Source organism: Mauremys reevesii, linkage group 1 (assembly GCF_016161935.1).
Source record: "Mauremys reevesii isolate NIE-2019 linkage group 1, ASM1616193v1, whole genome shotgun sequence".
Classification (NCBI taxonomy): domain Eukaryota; kingdom Metazoa; phylum Chordata; order Testudines; family Geoemydidae; genus Mauremys; species Mauremys reevesii.
This window is the reverse complement of record NC_052623.1, coordinates 211,075,538-211,094,882: the sequence shown is the minus strand read 5'-3', so window position 1 is coordinate 211,094,882 and position 19,345 is coordinate 211,075,538. Positions and strand designations below refer to the sequence as shown.

At 43.3% G+C, this 19,345-nt stretch overlaps 1 protein-coding gene across 1 annotated transcript in view; it reads left to right on the top strand.

Annotated features, from left to right (window-relative positions):
* Positions 1 to 19,345, top strand: part of POLQ (DNA polymerase theta) — a 128,925-nt gene that overhangs the window by 46,500 nt on the left and 63,080 nt on the right. Inside the window, 2 exon segments of the mRNA XM_039502410.1 lie at positions 10,044 to 10,237; positions 10,594 to 10,718. Of these exon segments, the coding sequence (XP_039358344.1) occupies positions 10,044 to 10,237; positions 10,594 to 10,718 (319 nt within the window).

The window sequence follows — 19,345 nt, the reverse complement described above, 5'->3', positions numbered from 1 at the left end:
AATGGATTTAGCATTAGTATAGTCTGATTGGGCCTCAAACCTTTTTGAGATGTCAACTGTGTAGCATTTTCAAATGCTATTTTTTTATTTTTTTTTAGGTTAGATTATTCAAAGTTATGCTTTTTAGTCTGAGACAGAAATATGCCAGGGATTAATTTGTGGTCGGTGTTACTAAGGCTAGCAGACCAATAAACTCTTCAGTTGCTGATGGATGGTTTCCAATTCCAAGAGATTATTATATAATCAGTCATCTTTCATCAGCCGTTGTTACTGAGCCAAGTAAATTGGCTAATTTGCTTACTGTGAAACTATGCAACAGAAACCATGCTTTCTGTGAAACGGGAGTTTTGCGAGGGAGTTTACAGGCAGAATGTGAGCAGGGGCTTGAACTCAACATTCTTTAAACTTAAAAACCAAAAACTCCCCCTTGATATAAACAAAACAACAACAAAGGAACCAGCTGCAGGAGGAAAAAGAGAATGAAGGCAGAAGTCCAGCAACAGAGTGAGGGCTATCCAGTTTATTGCACCCAATACAGCATGTATGATTATCTGCCCTCTGGACAGATGATGTATGTGTGCATTCGGTGCAAGAAGCTCCTGGCCCTAGAGACAGTGTACGGGCTTTGGAGACCAGAGTGTCTGAACTGGAGGACCTGAGGTAGACAGAGAGGTACATAGATGAGACTTTCCGGGACAGAGAACGGTCCCACCCCTGGTTTGATAGCCTCTGTGCTGTTGAGGAGGAGGAAAGACCCAGGGAAGGAGAGCATCTAACTGGAGCAGAGGAAACCTTCCCATAGTTGGGACCCTCCTTCCAGATGGTTTTGTGGTATCCTCTCGCACTGAGGATATCTCTCTGGGAGAGGGAACTCCAGCAATTAGAAAGAGACAGGTATTAGTAATGGGGGATTCGATCATTAGAAACATAGCTGGGTTTTTGATGACCAGGAGAACCTCCTGACTTGCCTGCCTGGTGCGAATGTTGCAGATCTCTCGAGACATCTAGATAGACTTATGTGTAGTGCTGAGGAGGAGCTGGTGGTCGTGGTACATGTAAGTACCAATGACATAGGGAAGAATAGGAGAGAGGTCCTGGAGGCCAAATTTAGGCTGCTAGGTAAGAGACTGAAGTCCAGGACCTCCATGGTAGCATTCTCTGAGATGCTCCCAGTTCCACACGCAGGCCCAGTTAGACAGGCAGAACTGTAGAGTCTCAATGTGTGGATGAGATGATGGTGGAGGGAGGAGGGGTTTAGATTTATTAGGAACTGGGGAAACTTTTGGGAAAGGGGGAGCCTGTACAGGAAGGACGGGCTCCACCTAAACCAAAATGGAACTAGATTGCTGGCACTTAACATTAAAAAGGTCACAGAGCAGTTTTTAAACGAAGGGCTGGGGGAAAGCCGACAGGTGCGGAGGAGCACATGGTTCGGACATCCTTTAGGGGAGGATCTATTAATAGAGAACTCTGTCCTAGTGAGGAACAGAGAATGGAAAATGATAAAATACAGGCAGGGGTCTGATCAGAAACAGTCAAATAAGAGTCCCGTTCAATTACATCGTGTAAAGGCAGACAGCTGAAAGGAGACAAGTTTTTAAAATGCTTATATACCAATGCTAGAAGTCTAAATACACTGCTACCTTGCTATAACGTCGCCCAATATAACACGAATTTGGATATAACGCAGTAAAGCAGTGCTCGGGGAAGGAGGGGGCGGGGCTGCGCACTCCAGTGGACCAAAGCAAGTTCAATATAACATGGTTTCACCTATAATGCGGTAAGATTTTTTGGCTCCCAAGGACAGCGTTATGTCGAGGTAGAGGTGTAATTAAATTGGTGAACTATAGTGCCTCATATTAAATGAGGATATTGATATAATAGGCATCACAGAAACTTGGTGGAATGAGGATAATCAATGGGCTACAGTAATACCAGTGTACAAAATATATCGGAAGGACAGAACAGGTTGTGCTGGTTGGGGAGTGGCATTATATGTGAAAGAGAGTGTAGAATCAAATGAAGTAAAAATCGTAAATGAATCAAACTATAGAATCTCTATGGCTAGACATTCCATGCTCTAATAATAAGAATATAGCAGTAGGGATATATTACCTACCAGCTGACCAGGATGGTGATAGTGACTGTGAAATGCTAAGGGAGATTAGAGAGGCTATTAAAATAAAACTCAATAATAATAATATGGATTTCAGTCATCCCCATATTGACTGGGTACATGTCACCTCAGGGTGGGATGCAGAGATAAAGTTTCTTGACACCTTAAATGACTGCTTCTTGGAGCAGCTGGTCCTGAAACCCACAAGAGGAGAGACAATTCTTGATTTAGTCCTAAGTGGAGCACAGGCTCTGGTCCAAGAGGTAAATATAGCCGGACCGTTTGGTAATAGTGACCATAATATAATTGTAACTGGGCGCAGACTCACCTGGCGGTGCCTCCTGCTGGTCATCTCGGGGAATAGCTTCCAGCCTCTGGAGCACCCCCTGTCGGCTGGTGTCATGCTACCACTGCTGGCCCTCGTGTCCCTCCCGGGCCCCGGGTGACCCTTTCACTGGGTGCTGCCCCCCAGGCAGTACCCCCACAGTTTCTCCGGGTCTCCCCACTCAAGGTAACCCCCACCCACTACCCCCACCTCGCCTCAGTCGTAGGCTACTGCCAGTCACCAACTCGCCTCCTCGCCCTAGGCCAGACTGCAGTGTAAGCCACTCATCATAGGCAAGGTTGGGTCTGGACCCGCTGCCTCTACCTATTGCTTGGCTGCCCCTTTGCAACCCCAGTACTTGCCTTAGGCCCTCAGCTCGGCCTGCAGCCCTGGGGGGTTTCCAGGCTGGAACTTCCCAGCTCCTCTAGCCTTCCCCCAGCCCTGCTCCACTCCCAGTACCCTGCTCGGCTCCGTAGCAGCCAGGCCCTTCTCTCTCTACAAGCAGAGAGAGACCGTTTGGGCTTCTGGCTTGCAGCCTCTTCTAGGGAACAGCTGGGCCGGACTGGGGTGTGGCCCCAGCTGTTACTGCCTTCCCCAGTCAGCCCAGGCTTTCTTTCCCAGCCTCAGCCCTCTCCCAGGCAGGGCCACCCAGAGGGGGGGGGGCAGGAGGGGCAATTTGCCCCAGGCCCCGAGCTCCACAGGGGCCCCCACGAGAGTTTTTCAGGGCCCCTGGAGCGGGGTCCCTCACTCGCTCCCGGGGGGCCCGGAAAACTCTTGCGGGGCCGGGCGCAGGAGCTTCTTCGCTCCCGGTCGTCGCCAGCGGGGGGGGGGGGGGGGTCCTTCCGCCCCGGCGCGGAAGGACCCCCCCGCCGGCGAATTACCGCCGAAGACGGAGCGGGACCCGCCGCCGAGTTCAGCTCGGTCTTTGGCGGTAATTCGGCGGCGGGGGGCCCTTCCGTTCCGGGACCCGCCGCCGAAATGCCCCGAAGACCCGCGGCGGGGGCCCCCCCTCCGCCGAATTAACGCCGAAGACTGGGCTGCACTTCGGCGGCGGGTCCCACTTCAGCGGTAATTCGGCGGCGGGGGGGTTCCCGCCGCGGGTCTTCGGGCACTTCGGCGGCGGGTCCCGGAACGGAAGGGCCCCCCGCTGCCGAAGACCCCGGGCCCCCGGAATCCTCTGGGCGGCCCTGCTCCCAGGGCTGGCATTAACCCTTCCAGGGCTGCAGTGGGTGACCGCCCCGCTACAATAATTAAATTTAATATCCCTGTGGCAGGAAAAACACCACAGTGGCCCAGCACTGTAGCATTTAATTTCAGAAAGGGGAACTACACAAAACTGAGGTTAGTTAAAGAGAAATTAAAGGGTACAGTGCCAAAAGTGAAATCTCTGCAAGTTGCGTGGAAACTTTTTAAAGACACCATAATAGAGGCTCAACTTAAATGTATACCCCAAATTAAAAAAACATAGTAAGAGAACCAAAAGAGAGCCACCGTGGCTAAACAACAAAGTAAAAGAAGCGGTGAGAGGCAAAAAGGCATCCTTTAAAAAGTGGAAGTTAAATCCTAGTGAGGAAAATAGAAAGGAGCATAAACCCTGGCAAATGAAGTGTAAAAATACAATTAGGAAGGCCAAAAAAGAATTTGAGGAACAGGTAGCCAAAGACTCAAAAAATAATAGCAGTTTTTTTTTTAAAGTATATCAGAAGCAGGAAGCCTGCTAAACAACCAGTGGGGCCACTGGGCGATCGAGATGTTAAAGGAGCACTCAAGGACGATAAGGCCATTGTGGAGAAACTAAATGAATTCTTTGCATCAGTCTTCACGGCTGAGGATGTGAGGGAAATTCCCAAACCTGAGTCATTCTTTTTAGGTGACAGATCTGAGGAACTGTCCCAGATTGAGGTATCAGTAGGGGAGGTTTTGGAACAAATTAATAAATTAAATAGCAATAAGTCATCAGGACCAGATGGTATTCACCCAAGAGTTCTGAAGGAACTCAAATGTGAAATTGCAGAACTAACAACTGTAGTCTGTAAGTTATCATTTAAATCCTCTTCTGTACCAGATGACTGGAGGATAGCTAATGTGATGCCAATTTTTAAAAAGGACGCCAGAGGTGAGCCTGGCAATTTACAGGCCTGTAAGCCTGACTTCACTACCTGGCAAACTGGTTGAAACTATAACAACGAACAATATTGTCAGACATATAGGTGAACATAATTTGTTGAGGAAGAATCAACATGGTTTTAGTAAAGGGAAATCATGCCTCACCAATCTACTAGAATTCTTTGAGGGGGGTCAACAAGCATTTGGGGGAGGACTAGCTCAGTGGTTTGAGCATTGGCCTGCTAAACCCAGGGTTGTGAGTTCAATCCTTGAGGGGGCCACTTAGGGATCTGGGGCAAAATCAGTACTTGGTCCTGCTAGCAAAGGCAGGGGGCTGGACTTGATGACCTTTCAAGGTCCCTTCCAGTTCTAGGAGATAGGATATCTCCATTAATCATGTGGACCAAGGGAATCTTGTGGATATAGTGTACTTAGATTTTCAGAAAGCCTTTGACAAGGTCCCTCACCAAAGGCTCTTACATAAAGTAAACTGCCACAGGATGAGAGGGAAGGTGCTCTCATGGATTGGTAACTGGTTAAAAGATAGGAAATAAAGGGTAGGTATAAATGGTCAGTTTTCAGAGTGGAGAGAGGTAAGTAGTGGTGTCCCCCAGGGGTCTGTTCTGGGACCAGTCCTATTCAACATATTCATAAATCTGGAAAAAGGGGTAAACAGGTGGCAAAATATGCAGATGATTCAAAATTTCTAAAGGTAGTTAAGACCCAGGCAGACTGCGAAGAGCTACAAAAGGTTCTCTCAAAACTGGGTGACTGGGCAACAAAATGGCAGATGAAATTTAATGTTGATAAATGCAAAGTAATGCACATTGGAAAGCATAATCCCAACTATACATATAAAATGATGGGGTCTAAATTAGCTGTTACCACTCAAGAAAGAGATCTTGGAGTCATTGTCGATAGTTCTCTGAAATCATCCACTCAATGTGCAGCGGCAGTCAAAAAAGCAAACAGGATGCTGGGAATAATTAAGAAAAGGATAGGTAATAGGGCCGAAAATATCATATTGCCTCTATATAAATCCATGGTACGCCCACATCTTGAATACTGTGTGCAGATGTGGTCACCCCATCTCAAAAAAGATGTATTGGAATTGAAAAAGGTTCAGAAAAGGGCAACAAAAATGATTAGGGGTATGGAACAGCTTCCATATGAGGAGAGATTAATAAGACTGAGACTATTCAGCTTGGAAAAGAGACAGCTAAGGGGAGATATGATTGAGGTCTATAAAATCATGACTGGTGTAGAGAGAGTAGATAAGGAAGTGTTGTTTACTACTTCTCATAACACAAGAACTGGGGGTCACCTAATGAAATTAATAGGCAGCAGGTTTAAAACAAATAAAAGAAAGTATTTATTCACATAATGCACAGTTAGCCTGTGGAACTCCTTGCCAGATGATGTTGTGAAGGCCAAGACCATAACAGGGTACAAAAACTAGATAAATTCATGGAGGATGGGTCCATCAATGGCTATTAGTCAGGATGGGCAGGAATGGTGTCCCTAGCCTCTGTTTGCCAGAAGCTGGGAATGAGCGACGGGATGGATCACTTGGTGATTACCTGTTCTGTTCATTCCATCTGGGGCACTTGGCACTGGCCACTGTCGGAAGACAGGATACTGGGTTAGATGGACCTTTGATCTGATTCAGAAGGGCCATTCTTATGTTCTTATGTTTGTAATGACAAGTTCATGTGAAAACAACTGTAACATAATTATGTTTTCTTCTTGCTACTATCTATAAGGTGTATTTTAGTGAGGCTAATGATGGACATCTTTAACCTCTAGATTTCTCTGACGAGCAGCTCCATGGAGTCTTCCTTATTCAGAGTTAACACTTTCCATGTTCCAGTACGTACAGAACCCCATCCAATAGATTAATTTTTATATGTCCCGAATCAGGTTGATCCGAAGCAAAGACTGTAGTGGCTTTCATAGCTGTTGGGTTGGGTGGGGGATTGCTAATCCCATCTGATGTAGGCCTGGGTCTTGCAGAAAGATGAAAGAATCTAGGGTGAGCTTCACCCGCTCCAAGCAGGTTGGAGCTGCCCTGTCTGGTGTGTTTAGTGCAAGATAGTTGGGCTGCCTACTGGGAGTATGGTTGAAACAACTGCGGGAATACCACACCTGAAGCTGCTCTTATGAACTCCTTTCTCACCAATTAAATGTGAAATTGACAGCCTATGTTAAGGCCTAAAGATGTTATAATCTTTTTAAATCATTTAAATTAAATACAAAGAACATTACTAAAAGAATACATGTTTGCTGCTGAAGTTTTAAAGAAAGTTAAACCACTTTGGACTAGAGTTTGTTGAAGTGCTAAACCAGCTTTTGACAGCAGTAGTCTCTTTTGCAGGTGCAGAGAATATTTTCTTCATTTTGGTTCATTCAACTAGTTCAGTTCTATGACTAGTTCATTCAAGGTTAAGAAGCCATTTGGGAGTTGAAAAAGAAGGAAAGTTTATTTTCCTCTTCCCATTTATGAATAAAAACAAGCTATGATAGGATGAAGTCTGCTACTTCTAAAATCTTGGACATAGTGACCAAATCAATGTTTTGTTTACTAACTACACATACTATTTTTGTTTAATAAATCAGTTGTAAATGCAAAACATATTTTGATAAACTTTGATAATTTCCCCCCCTTATGTATCCAGCGTGTTTTTATTGAATAAAAAAATTGTTTTTGTGCATCTTCAAATTCAATTAAATTTCCATTCATCCAGAGATTGATACAAATCACAAGTAAAAAAAAATAATAATCCTTTAGTAAATAAATACATCATTTTGTTACATAATAAAGATGTAAAAATTACAAATCTGAATAAATGCATATTGAGTTATATAATTGCTTAAATAAATGTGTATAGATATAGTGTATCCTCCTAGTTAGCAAAATGAAGCACCTGATTTAGTGCAAGGGTTATATTTAGTGGCAAAATCAGTGTTTTATTGACTCAACCAATGAAACTCAACCCTTCTTTAAGAAAATAATTAAACTACAAATGAAAACATGATTAAAATCAATTATTTAAATCAAGGTTTTCTGCTTGCTGATTTAAATCATGATGGAAATCAGTGATTTAAATCAATCCACCCTGATTAAGTTTGGAAACTATTCTGCTTCTGCAGCACATATTATGAAACAGCTGCTGCTCCATAGTTGAGGTTCAATTGGTTGCATCCATTATAAACCAAATTTGGTATCCGCTTTCCTCAAACCTGTAGAAAAGTCTCATCTGTCTCAAAATTTGAATTTTGTGTCTGGAACAGAGGTAGAATTTTTCTAAAATATTTGAAGTGAATTGGACAAAGGTTTTCTGAATTGGACGTCCTCCTGAGGCACTTAGGCTCATCAAGCTGTACCTCAGACAGCCAGCGAGACTTCAGAGACTTACTGGACCCTATCACCTATTCCGAGTCTAAGGAAGCTTGTTGGGGGCCAATCCCAACCTCCCTATAAGCTTTAAGAAAGTTTTTGGTCCCTGATAAGCCTGTTTGGCATATTTGGGATGGAGGTGCCTACTACAACTATGGGAGGGGAGCCCTGAGGAGTCTGCTAAATCTGTTTGTGGGGTGGGGTCCCCAACAAGACAACAAGGATCTGTGTGCATGTTCAAGAAGCCCCTAAAGCCAATTACAATTCCTGGAGAGGGAGTCATGAGCCTATAAAGATTAACAAGAGAGTGATTAGGTGTCCTGATAAGCCTGGTAAAATTCATGGGCAAGAGGGCCTTAAAGAAATGCTGTCCAAAATCTGATACTGTTCTTTCTCCCCATTAAATGTGCATCTTTGTACATATTGTCCTAATAAAGACAAAACACAGCCTTAAAGAAATGCTGTCCAAAATCTGATACTGATACTGTTCTTTCTCCCCATTAAATGTGCATCTTTGTACATATTGTCCTAATAAAGACAAAACACAGCCTCTGAAACAGAATTGCAACAGTTTGGAAATTCCCGCTGAGGAACTATGTGACCCATGCAAAACAAAGCTAGGATGATCTGATTGTTGGGATCATAAACAGCGAGGAATGCGTGCTTTTGCCTGCTCTCAACTCCATGCCCCTGCTTGTTCTGTCATTGACCAGGTTCTGACCAAAACTGAGTGATTTTGTAGGGTGTGCTAGTATCCCATATGTGCCTGCAAACTGCGTACATCAGGAAGATTTATATTTTGTTTCTACTTTCAGAAAGCAAAGCAGAGCTGCCTTGTATAGTATACAGCAATGCACTCCTTCCCTGCTGACATCTATTAAAAAGTAGAAAATGAAAGGATGAATTCTGTTCGTGTTCTGAGGCAGGAGATGTTAATGTAATGTATTTTCTCTCTGGAGTTTTCAAGCACAGCAGTTTGTCCAGTGTATTTAGTTTGAAATAGTGCTCTTGAACAAAATGTTCTTGAGATTCTTTCCCATTAACCTTGCCTAAAACATTATTTGTAAACTGTTCATTTCCAAAGCAAGACTGGAGATGATTTTTGCCTGGAGTTGCTCTCCAAATGTATCCTGTGTGTTAGTTTTTCTCTGTCTACTGTAATAATGGTTCTTAACTCTCTTAGGCTTGAATGTTCTGACTGTACAAATCTATGGATGACCTTTTTTGGAATTTGATAAAAAGAAGAAATATTTGTTGGCTAGGAATGGATAAAAAAGGCCTCCCTCTCTGGAAGGGGATCCTGTTTTCAGCAATTCTTACCCTTGCCAACATTAAAAGGGAGATGGAGGATTTGTAGCTGCGCCCCAGGCATTTTGCATTTTGTATTCTGTTAAATGTGCCCCAAGTATTGTTAACTAGTTATTTTGAAACAGTCTCTCTTAGTATGTTGATGTGAATATTATGACATTCTCTCTCCTGGTATTGAACCAGGCTGATTGAATTATAACCAGAATGTTTTGTTTTGTCCCTTAGTGATTGAATTGGTTGGGTATTTTTGTTCCTATAAATAATAGCACAGAGATTTTTGTGCTGGGGTTTATCATAAAGTGAGAGGAAAAGTGGACTGCAGAACCCTACTCCTCTACGTGATCAGATACCATGGCAGTGTCTAGCAAGGCTGCTGTAACTGGAGGTCCTGTTTCTTGGTGGAATGTACTAGAAAAACGTGTCTCACTGACACTGATCTTAATAGACAGGCATATGTTAATCAGTTATGTAACGTAAAAATAAAGCTATTGTTCAAAAGCCCGTATTTTTAATGTCTTGGGTTTAGGGAACAATCTGAGAAAGGGTCTGAACTGTGTAATCATGAGAATGTGTCAGAGCTCATTAGTCCAAACATTAAAAACTAGTTTGGAAGAGCTTTTACATTCTTCAGGGTATGTATTTATGACTCAGTGCATCTGAGTTGTATTTAGGACCATATGTCCTGGATTACATTATTATTTATCCTCTTCCTTGCAAATGTAGTGCTATGCCTATTCTTGTGAAGTAAAGATTTTGCTTTAAAGAATGAGACATTGATTTGTTTCCTTTAGGTCACTCCTGTGTACGAGGAGTGGACCACTATTGACTGGTATCAGTTTTTCTGCCTGTGGGAGAAGTTGCCTTCATCTATGAAGCGAGTGGCTGAGCTGGTGGGGATTGAAGAAGGCTTCCTGGCTCGCTCTGTAAAGGGAAAAATCATAGCTAAAACAGAGAAACAGCACAGGCAAATGGCCATTCATAAAAGGTAATAACAGATGGGTCTAAGTGCCTCGGGGAGGAGGTTCTAAAGGACAAATGTGTGAGGAGATGATCCAATTGCTAGGTTCTGTTCTGTATTAAAGTGTTGTCTGGGATTGGCTCTGCTGTTGGCTGAGCTGTTAGCTAATGCAATTTGGATCGGTCCCTGATGAGTTTATCCATATTGGGTAAGAGATTTGTGGCTACAGGGAAGTTTGGGTATGTGTTAAGAAAAATGGTCCGAGAAGTTATTTCCTTTATTTGTCAGTTCTGACCCAGAGTAGCACAGTAATGTGACATTACCACTAGCTTGGCCTGAGATACTTTATTTTTTTTAAATTTCTCTATATGCTTTTTGTACAGGTTTTTCACCAGCCTTGCCCTACTGGATTTAATCAGTGAGGTTCCCTTAAAGGATATTACAAAGAAATATAACTGTAGTCGTGGCCAGCTTCAATCCTTGCAACAGTCTGCTGCCACCTATGCAGGTGAGTCAAAGGGACAGAAAAAAATTCTGGAGTTTTGCGCTATCTAGTTATAAATATTTGGTCTTTCTAGTTTATTACGGGAGAATATATGGTCCATCTTCATATATGGCATTGTTGGCTAAAATGTGGCAGTGATAAATTTAGCCTATGCACTGTTTTAGCGCAATCTGTACTTGCCATCTGCTCTGTTATGGAAAAGCATCCTGCAGAGGCTACACCACTCATTGGAGGATGATATTCTAAATATGGAGAACTGCATGTTGGGAAATGTAGTCTTCAAAGGCTGCAACTTAATGGTAAGTGAATATAATTTGTCCCATTTAATGCAAATTAAGTATAGGCTAATTCTGTGCTCCTGCCAAACTACCAATGTGGTGCTCTCAGATGGACAAAGTTTGGATGCAGCTGATACTTAGTTCAGAGATTTCTCAGTTGCAAAATTAAATGGCTGAAAAATTGTAATTTTACAGTTGCCAAAAAGGACAGAAGCCATCTTGTCACTTACCAGAGCTTCTCAAACACTTAAAAAGGGTTCGGAGAGTGTTAATTTCCTGCCAAAATAGGTCTGGCAAATCAAAAGATAACAGGACACATGAATAAGAGAACTTTTTTCTTTCATCACCAAAGTCCTCGTAAACTCCACAAATGGGGTCCATGAATTTTAAAGAGTGGTCACATCTCCCATCTTTTCAAGGCCCAAATGTGGGATGCAGTGTGTGACAAAGACCAAAAATGAAGGGCACACAAAAATTATTCAGGAAGGAAAGTTTTTAAAATGTTAACAGTATTCATTCTGATAGTGTTAATAACTTCTTGTAATATCAGTTTCATGATTCTCTATTTTCATTTTCAGCAATCAGTGAAGGGATATAAGTTTTTTTCAAGAACATAGGTAACTTTGGGGCTAAAATGATTGATGTCTCTTGAAATAACGTGTGGTTAAGAGGAATGAATGCAGTTGTATTCTGAGTGGCTATAAAAGTGGAATTCTGTGTCTTTCTTCCAATGATTTCCATATCCAATATGCTCAGTTTACAGGTAAAAAGGAGTTGATTTTTCCTAGCACTGCTAGTCTTGCAAACTTAGTCTGGCCAGTGAGCGTCAAGCTTGTTTTTCTCCATCTTACCCATTGTCATCAGTAATAAAGATTGTGCAGGCCACATATTCTGTGCAATCTGCCCCTGTCTTCCCCAGCCAATTTTTGTAATTTTCATAGTTCAGGGAAGCTGCACCTGGATTTTGCCTCAGTGGTCCACTCAAGGACACCCACTCTCAGATTTCCAGCTCCCTACCCGTTGCCTTTTTGCGTGGAGACCTACATCTCTTTCCCGTCTGACCAGGGCATTTCCAGCCTGCACAGTTCCCTGCCTTTAATGTGGTGTTCCCAGCTGAGACAGTCTGCCCAAGCACACCTACTTGCTTTCTCTTCAGAGACAGTTAACAGTGTGACTGCCCTTGGTTATTGGTACCACACAGCTCTTTCTATGCAAGCATATTTTCTTATTAGGGTAAAAGCACTACAGAGAAAGTATTAAAACATAAAAGAAACCTAGATGTATGCTAATAAGCTAACCAGAGATCATCCCAGCACTAAGATGGAGCAGTCCTGGCAGGAGTAGTCATTCAACACACCACCCAAGGAGTTTCCTTTGTGGTCACAAGTTCACAGCTTCAGCTCAGAAAAAATACTCAGTATTATGTGACCTCAGTAGGCCAAGTCCTTCAAAACCTCTAAGGACTGGGCCACCCCATGGCCAGGGGTCCTGTCCATCTGCTGGATCAGAAAGAAGGCCACAAGCCAGTATACCAGTTTGAACCAGTATATGTGCATCTCTCCAGGTGGATGACTTTAAAGGGTTGATAACTGGAGGAATTATATTGGCATATATCCCTCCTCCTAGAAAAAACTCTTAATGTTAAAAGCTCACTTTGTTTCAAAAGGTCCTTTGAAGATCCTTACTATCCCAAAATAGTACATAAATATTTGGGTTTTTAATACAATGAACTCCAAAAACATTAAACTGACTTCAGTAAGGTTTAATGTAATTCAGTAAAGTTTGTCCAGGACATTAGAGTAGTTTGTCTATCACAGTCATTTGACTATATTTTTCTATCTATCGTTTCATCTTTGAGCACCCCACTCTAGGGTGCGCATGCACCTAATGTGTGCCAGAGTGGAATCTTTTGAATAGCAGTGTCTGTTGGAGCTGCACATGTACTGCACATGTCCTCATACCTCTCATCTGAGGGTATAAAGGCTGGGGGGCTGCAGCTGCCCTCAGTTCCCTCTTATTGCCCATGACAGCAAGACAGAACAAATGTCCAGATCGCTGCTACTCAGTGCTTGCTATAGTTTGATAGAACAGTCATCTACCTACCTTTTTAAAATGTTCCTGTTTCCCCTTAATTTATCAATTTGGGACCATTTTAAAACACACCCACCCACCCCACCCCCTACAATTCCACTAGGAGCTTTGCACTACCATGTGCCTCCTGGTAGACTCAAAACTTTAAGTCCTGTCCATACTCATTCCGCTTATTGAGAGCCATAGCTGCTGCTTGTTTTGCCTTGAAGAGAGTTAGATCAGTGCTTTGTCTGCTGTTCGTTCTCCTCACAGGCACATGTTTCAAGCTCTGTCCTATGGAGTGGTCAGTGAGTTGTCATCTCACCCTGAGGAGACTGTGCTCCTAAGACTGATCAAGCACTGAAGAAATCTTGAGTGTACCTACCAGATGGCCCACTATGCCAAGTCCTGTCACTGAGAAAAAACACGGTTAAAGGACTCTGCATGGATGATCCCAGCACCAACAGTTCTGGCGCCAAATACCGGTACTGAGGGACAAGGTTGGCTGGAGCACAGACAAAAGCATTGCTCTAGGCACTGGTCAGTGTCCTCTTGTAAGGAGTGGTTGAAAAACTGATGTGCCAGAGAGAAGTTCACTAAGCCCTCAGCCATCACAGGGTTTAGCAGCATAGGCTTGGTCACAAGCTCAGCATCAACAAACACACCCAGTACCAACCTCAGTGGCAGCATCTATGCAGTCAGCAATGCAAATACTGATATCAGCATTGGCTCTGCTCATATATGTTCCAGTGCTGCAATGGAGTCTACATCTTTACCAGAGTCTTCCTCGGCACAGAGACCATCATCACTACTGGCACGTGATATCATCCTGGCACCAAGATCAGCTTACACCTTGGCACTGCTATTTAACAAGATATACTCTTAATCCCCATCACTGGGCCATATCTTTTTGCCAGCATCAAGCATCAATATTCAGGAAGAAGATCCTGTGTAATGGACTGAATGCTTCCCCATTAGAACCTTGTCACAATCCTGGCATGGTTGGTAATGGGCTGGCCAACCCCAGTGAAGCCAGCTGTACCAGTATAACATGCCATCTTAGTCCTACTGGGCCTTTTGGGGACCACCTTCCCATGCCTCCAGGAGTCAATCTCCATCCCATCTCTCAAGAAAGCGGAAGAGACCCCATTCCCCATCAGCATTGCTGTCCAGCTTGCCTACACTGGACTGAGACGATGAACATCAGACACTGGACAAAGTGGGATTAGCGGAACAGCATCATCTTCCTTTGCCTCCTCAGGAATCCTCATTGTTCCCATATAAGGTGAAGGTTACAGCTCCAATACCAGCACCAGATGATTTTAAGACATTCTAGGAACTGCTAGCTAGACTTAGAGGCCCTGGATATTCAGACTTCAGTCTTTCAAATTCCTTAGCACTGGCCAGATTAGCCTCCCAATTAACAAGGCGATACTTGACCCTGCAAAGGCATTCTGGCAAATACTGGTCACCATTCCTCCTACCACCAAAAGGATGGAGAAAAAGTATCAAGTGACACAGAAGGGATCCAAGCACTTCTATGCTTACCCCAGTCAGGATCATTAAAAGTGACTGTGGTTCAGGAGAACTCCAAATCCACAAAGAGGACCACAAAAGAAACATCCTCTCCCTTTCACTTATGGAGGAAGACACTTCTCATAGACTCATCAACCACGGATTGGGAAACCCACCCGCACCTCTGGATACAAGGGATCTGAGGTCAAAAGGATATGACTCTTCACATAAATGTATTGAAGCTGTGATCATTCAGGCTATCCTGCATTCTGATCTCTTACAAAATTCCACAGTGCAAATTTTGATGGACAACACATCTGCAACATATTACACAAACAAGGAGGTGCCTGCTCATCAGCCCTGTATCAACTTCATGGAATAACCCCAAATAGCCCTCCACCTACAGGGAGTTAGCAACAATCTGACAGACTTTGTAAGCAAACAATCCATCACTAACCACGAGTGGTTGCTGTGGAGGTCCATCATATACCTAATATCCAACAATGGGAAAATCTGGGATAGAGTTGTTTGCCTCAATAGACCACAAGAAATGTCCAGCCTTTTTGCTTCAGAGAAGGCATAAGCTCAGGCTTGCTACGAGATGCCTTGTTCACTTGGTGTATCCTGGGAACCCTGTACATTTTTCCAGGTATGCCCCTGATTCCCAGGTGAATCTGTAAGATCAGCCGGGACAAAGGCAAAATAGTCCTAATAGCTCCATACTGTTCAAGATAGTTCTGGCTAACAGATCTTCTCTGAATATCATTTACCTAGTATTGCGCATCCAAGGTCAGATACTTTGTCTGGATCTGAAGTCACTGCATCTGACAGCTTGGATGTTGGCTGGTTAATACTGACAGACTGCTCCCTTCAGGTCTGAGAAATCCTCCTACAAAGCAGGAAACCTCTCAAAAGGAAAACTTATTCCTGTAAGTGGAAAAGTCTCTCAACAGGGGCAACCCAATGCAGTCTTGACCCAGGCTCCCATACCAAAGATCCTGGACTACCTCCAGGATTTAAAACAACTGGGTCTTTCATTCAGCTCCATCAAAGTTCATCTAGCAGCAATTTCTCATGTCTCTCACCTGTCCAGTACTGTTCAGTCTTTTCACATCCTACAATGTATAGATTTCTGAAAGGGCTACTTTATGCTTACTCTCCCATCAAGGAACCTTCTCCTATATAGAATCTCACCATTGTCCTTGCGAAACCTCTTGGAGCCCCTTTTGAGCCACTTGCGGAATGTGCTTACACCACTGTACCCTTGAATCGGTCTTCCTAGTTACCATAATTTCAGCCAGCAGGATCAGTGAGCTGCAAACTCTTACCGTTGATATTCCTTAAACAACGTTTCATGAGGACAGGGTGGTGGTGAGTCCTCATCCAGAATTTAAACCTAAGAAGATCTTGAAGTTTCACTTAAATCATTCCATCAACTTGCCTGTCTTCTTCCCCAGGCTTCATTCTGAGTCAGGAGACAAACATCTTTACACTTTAAGTGTTTCAAGATTTTTATTGTATTATCTTGACAGAACAAATTCCATTAGACTATCATCCTGTCTTTTTGTTGTTGTTTCTGGGCCTTCGAAGGATCAAACTATCACCTTCCAGAGGATATGGATCATACATTGTATATTGCTCTGCTACCAGATGGCTGATGTACTGCCTCCAAATGTAAAGCTCACTCCACTAGAGCACAAGCTACATCTTCCACTTTTAGGAACATTTCAGTATCGGAAATTGGTAAGGCAATCACATGCAGTACGTCAATTACTTTTTTTTTTTTTTTTTTAAGACACCGTGCCTACTCTCTAGCTGCAGAGTCAGATGCCAGCTTTGGAAGAGTGGTATTACAGCCTCTGTTTAAGACAATCAAGACTCCTCAGTTCCACTTTCAGGTGGGGCGCTGCTTGTTGGCCAGTGGGGAATCCACGCTGACACACATATATAGGTGCTGAAATTAGGGGTAGGGACAGGGGTGCTGCAGCACTCTCTGGCTTGAAGTGGTTTCCATTATATACAAAGGTTTACAGTTTGGTTCAATGGCTCTCAGAATCCCTGCTATAAAAACTATTCTAGCTTCCCTGCACACATACTTGAAGAAAGAACAGTTACTTGGTGTATGGTAACTGTGGTTCTTCAAGATGTTGTCCTTACTGTGGGTCCTATGACCTGCCTTCCTCCATCCCTGCTTTTTTGGAGCTTGGAATTGGCCAGGGAACTGAGGGATGGTTGTGGCTGCCCTGCCTTTAACGCCTTTGGATGAGAGGCTCGAGGACATGTATTGCACAGATGCAGCCCCAAGCGACACTGCTATTGCAAAGATTCGTTGCTCGTCCACATGGGTTGCATGCACACCACAGAGTGGGATCCACACTGACTACAACATATTGAAGAACCACAATTGCTATAAGTAACCATTTTTTCTATCCCTTGTAACTGTGTTCAAGACCCACAGGGAAATAGTGAAATTTATAGACAAAATAAGTCAAATATAAAAAGTAAACAAAGTCTCTTTTCTCTCAGTTACAGTAATGTTAGGTGGTGGTTGTAAAAATAGACAAAATGTCAGATTAGTATTTTTCTCAACCTATGTATTATAACTTTTTTAACATTAGCTTTAATAAAAATTTTAAATCTGTTTAATCTGTATTGCAGTAGCACCCAGAGACCCATATCATAGTTCAGGACCCCATTGTGCTAACTGTTTAATTTTTAGGTTGAAAACCAGTATCAAGAGGAGCTATCCAGAAGGAGCCAGCTTCACTGATTTGATTCAGACTTCATCCTTTGCTGTAGGCAAGAAAAGAGTAGGACTTCTTTTTAAAAGGTCCATAATAAAAATTTTTTTAAAGTCTCTTTGAAAGTTGTTCTCTAATAGTACGGAGAGGTGAGATTTGGAGAGGATGGAACAGTATGTATTGTGCTGCAGGTTTAGAGTCAGAATGAACTCTTGGATTGTTATGTTGTAGAGGCAGGCTTCTTTCCTTACAGACACTTGAAGTTTAAATTTTTTTTTTAAGATTTTGGTACTTTTGTTCATTTGCACCATGAACAAAAGAAACACGGTCTAATGCATAGCTTTTGCTGCAACATTTAAGAAAAACATGAGTTTTTAATCCTCTTTAACAGTGGTTCTCAAACTTTTTTTTCCCACGGACTACTTGAAAATTGCTGAGGGTCTCAGTGGGCCACTTAATGATCTTCCAAATGTTGTTTGTACCGATAGCTAACTATTGTAAAGCACTTTGGATAAAAGCACCATATAAAAAAACCTTAATAATAATAAACTGTTCTACAAATAAAAGCACAGAACTCATATTTTAATATCCATAGTCTTACCTTTCTGATGCGATGGATATGCCCTCTCTCCTCCACCGCAGCAGCCCCCGAGCTGAGGCTGGGAAGGAGGGGTATCTCTCCTCGGCAGCTGCAGCCCTGGACCTGGGCTTTCTCTGGCTGCCGCAGCCCCGCACCTCATCCCACTGCCCTCTCCGTCCTACCCCTGTTCCCTCCAAGACCACCACCTCACATTACATGTGCATCTTCTCCAGGGTCAGGCACCTAATTATTGGAGCCATGCCTGCGTGGCGCCACTAATTAGGTGGATGGCCTTTCATTCTCTTGTGTTCAGCTGCCCAGCTGCACACCTTAGAGGGAGATATCCATGGACCACCTGAATGGAGCTCGCAGACCACTTGTGGTCCACAGATCACAGTTTGAGAACCTCTGCTCTTTAACAATAACTGAATATTTAACATCTGGGCAGCTCTGTTAATACAATGTTAAGGTTTCAAAAGTCAGGATGTGCCAAAACTAAGGCTGAATATGAATATGCAACCTTAATTTCCCCCCCCTAGTGTGTATACATTATGATAGTTATTAAGTATCTGAGAACATGCTAATTTTTTTTTTACTATTTATTTAGGAAGTATTAACAAATTTACAATCCTTCACATGTAATTATCAGAAACAAAAACAAAAAAATCCATTACAACTGTGAGAGACATTATTCAGTAATATAGTCATCAGATCTCTCTATTTAACATATTGCAGAGTGAGCATCATTACAACATGTATGACATCACTTCTAGTGATTTTATTAAATTGAGTGAAATCGCTGTATACACTGTGGCAAGGCATCCCTTCTGCCTTGCTAGGCTTAGTGCTCCCTCCTCTGGCAGGGAAGGTCCTGGGGTAAATCAGCCCTCTTCGGGGTTTGTTTCTCAGAGCCTTCCAGGTAGGCCTCAGGGCAGGCCTGAGGAGTGCTCCTCTGCCAAACAAAGGGAAACAAGTCTATAAGGCACCAAAACAAAAATGGAATACCTTTCCAGGTGTTGTCCTGTTGCTAGCCCCGGGGTGTCAGTCCTTCCCCTAAACAGGCACTGGGTTTTAGGTGTCTCCCTTATGGGGAGGAGCACAGTCTCTCACACTGGAGAAGCCATCACCCTGCTGCCTCCAGCCTTGCAGCAGTTTGTCTTGTCGTCCTGTCCGTCCGTGTCCGTCGTTCCCCCCCCTCCTGCCCCCCCCGTCACCAGGAGAGAGATTTTAACAGGATTCAGCAAAAACAACGAGATGTCCTTGTGGCACCTTAGAGACTAACAAATTTATTTGGGCATAAGCTTTCGTGGGCTAAAACCCATTTCATCAAATGCAGCTAGGTTTCAGGCAGCCCTTAATTGGACTCAGGTCTCCCTAATTGACCTGAAGTAACCCCATCCCAGCTTGTAGGAAAAAGGGCCTTTAGCATTTTAGGGCTAACATACC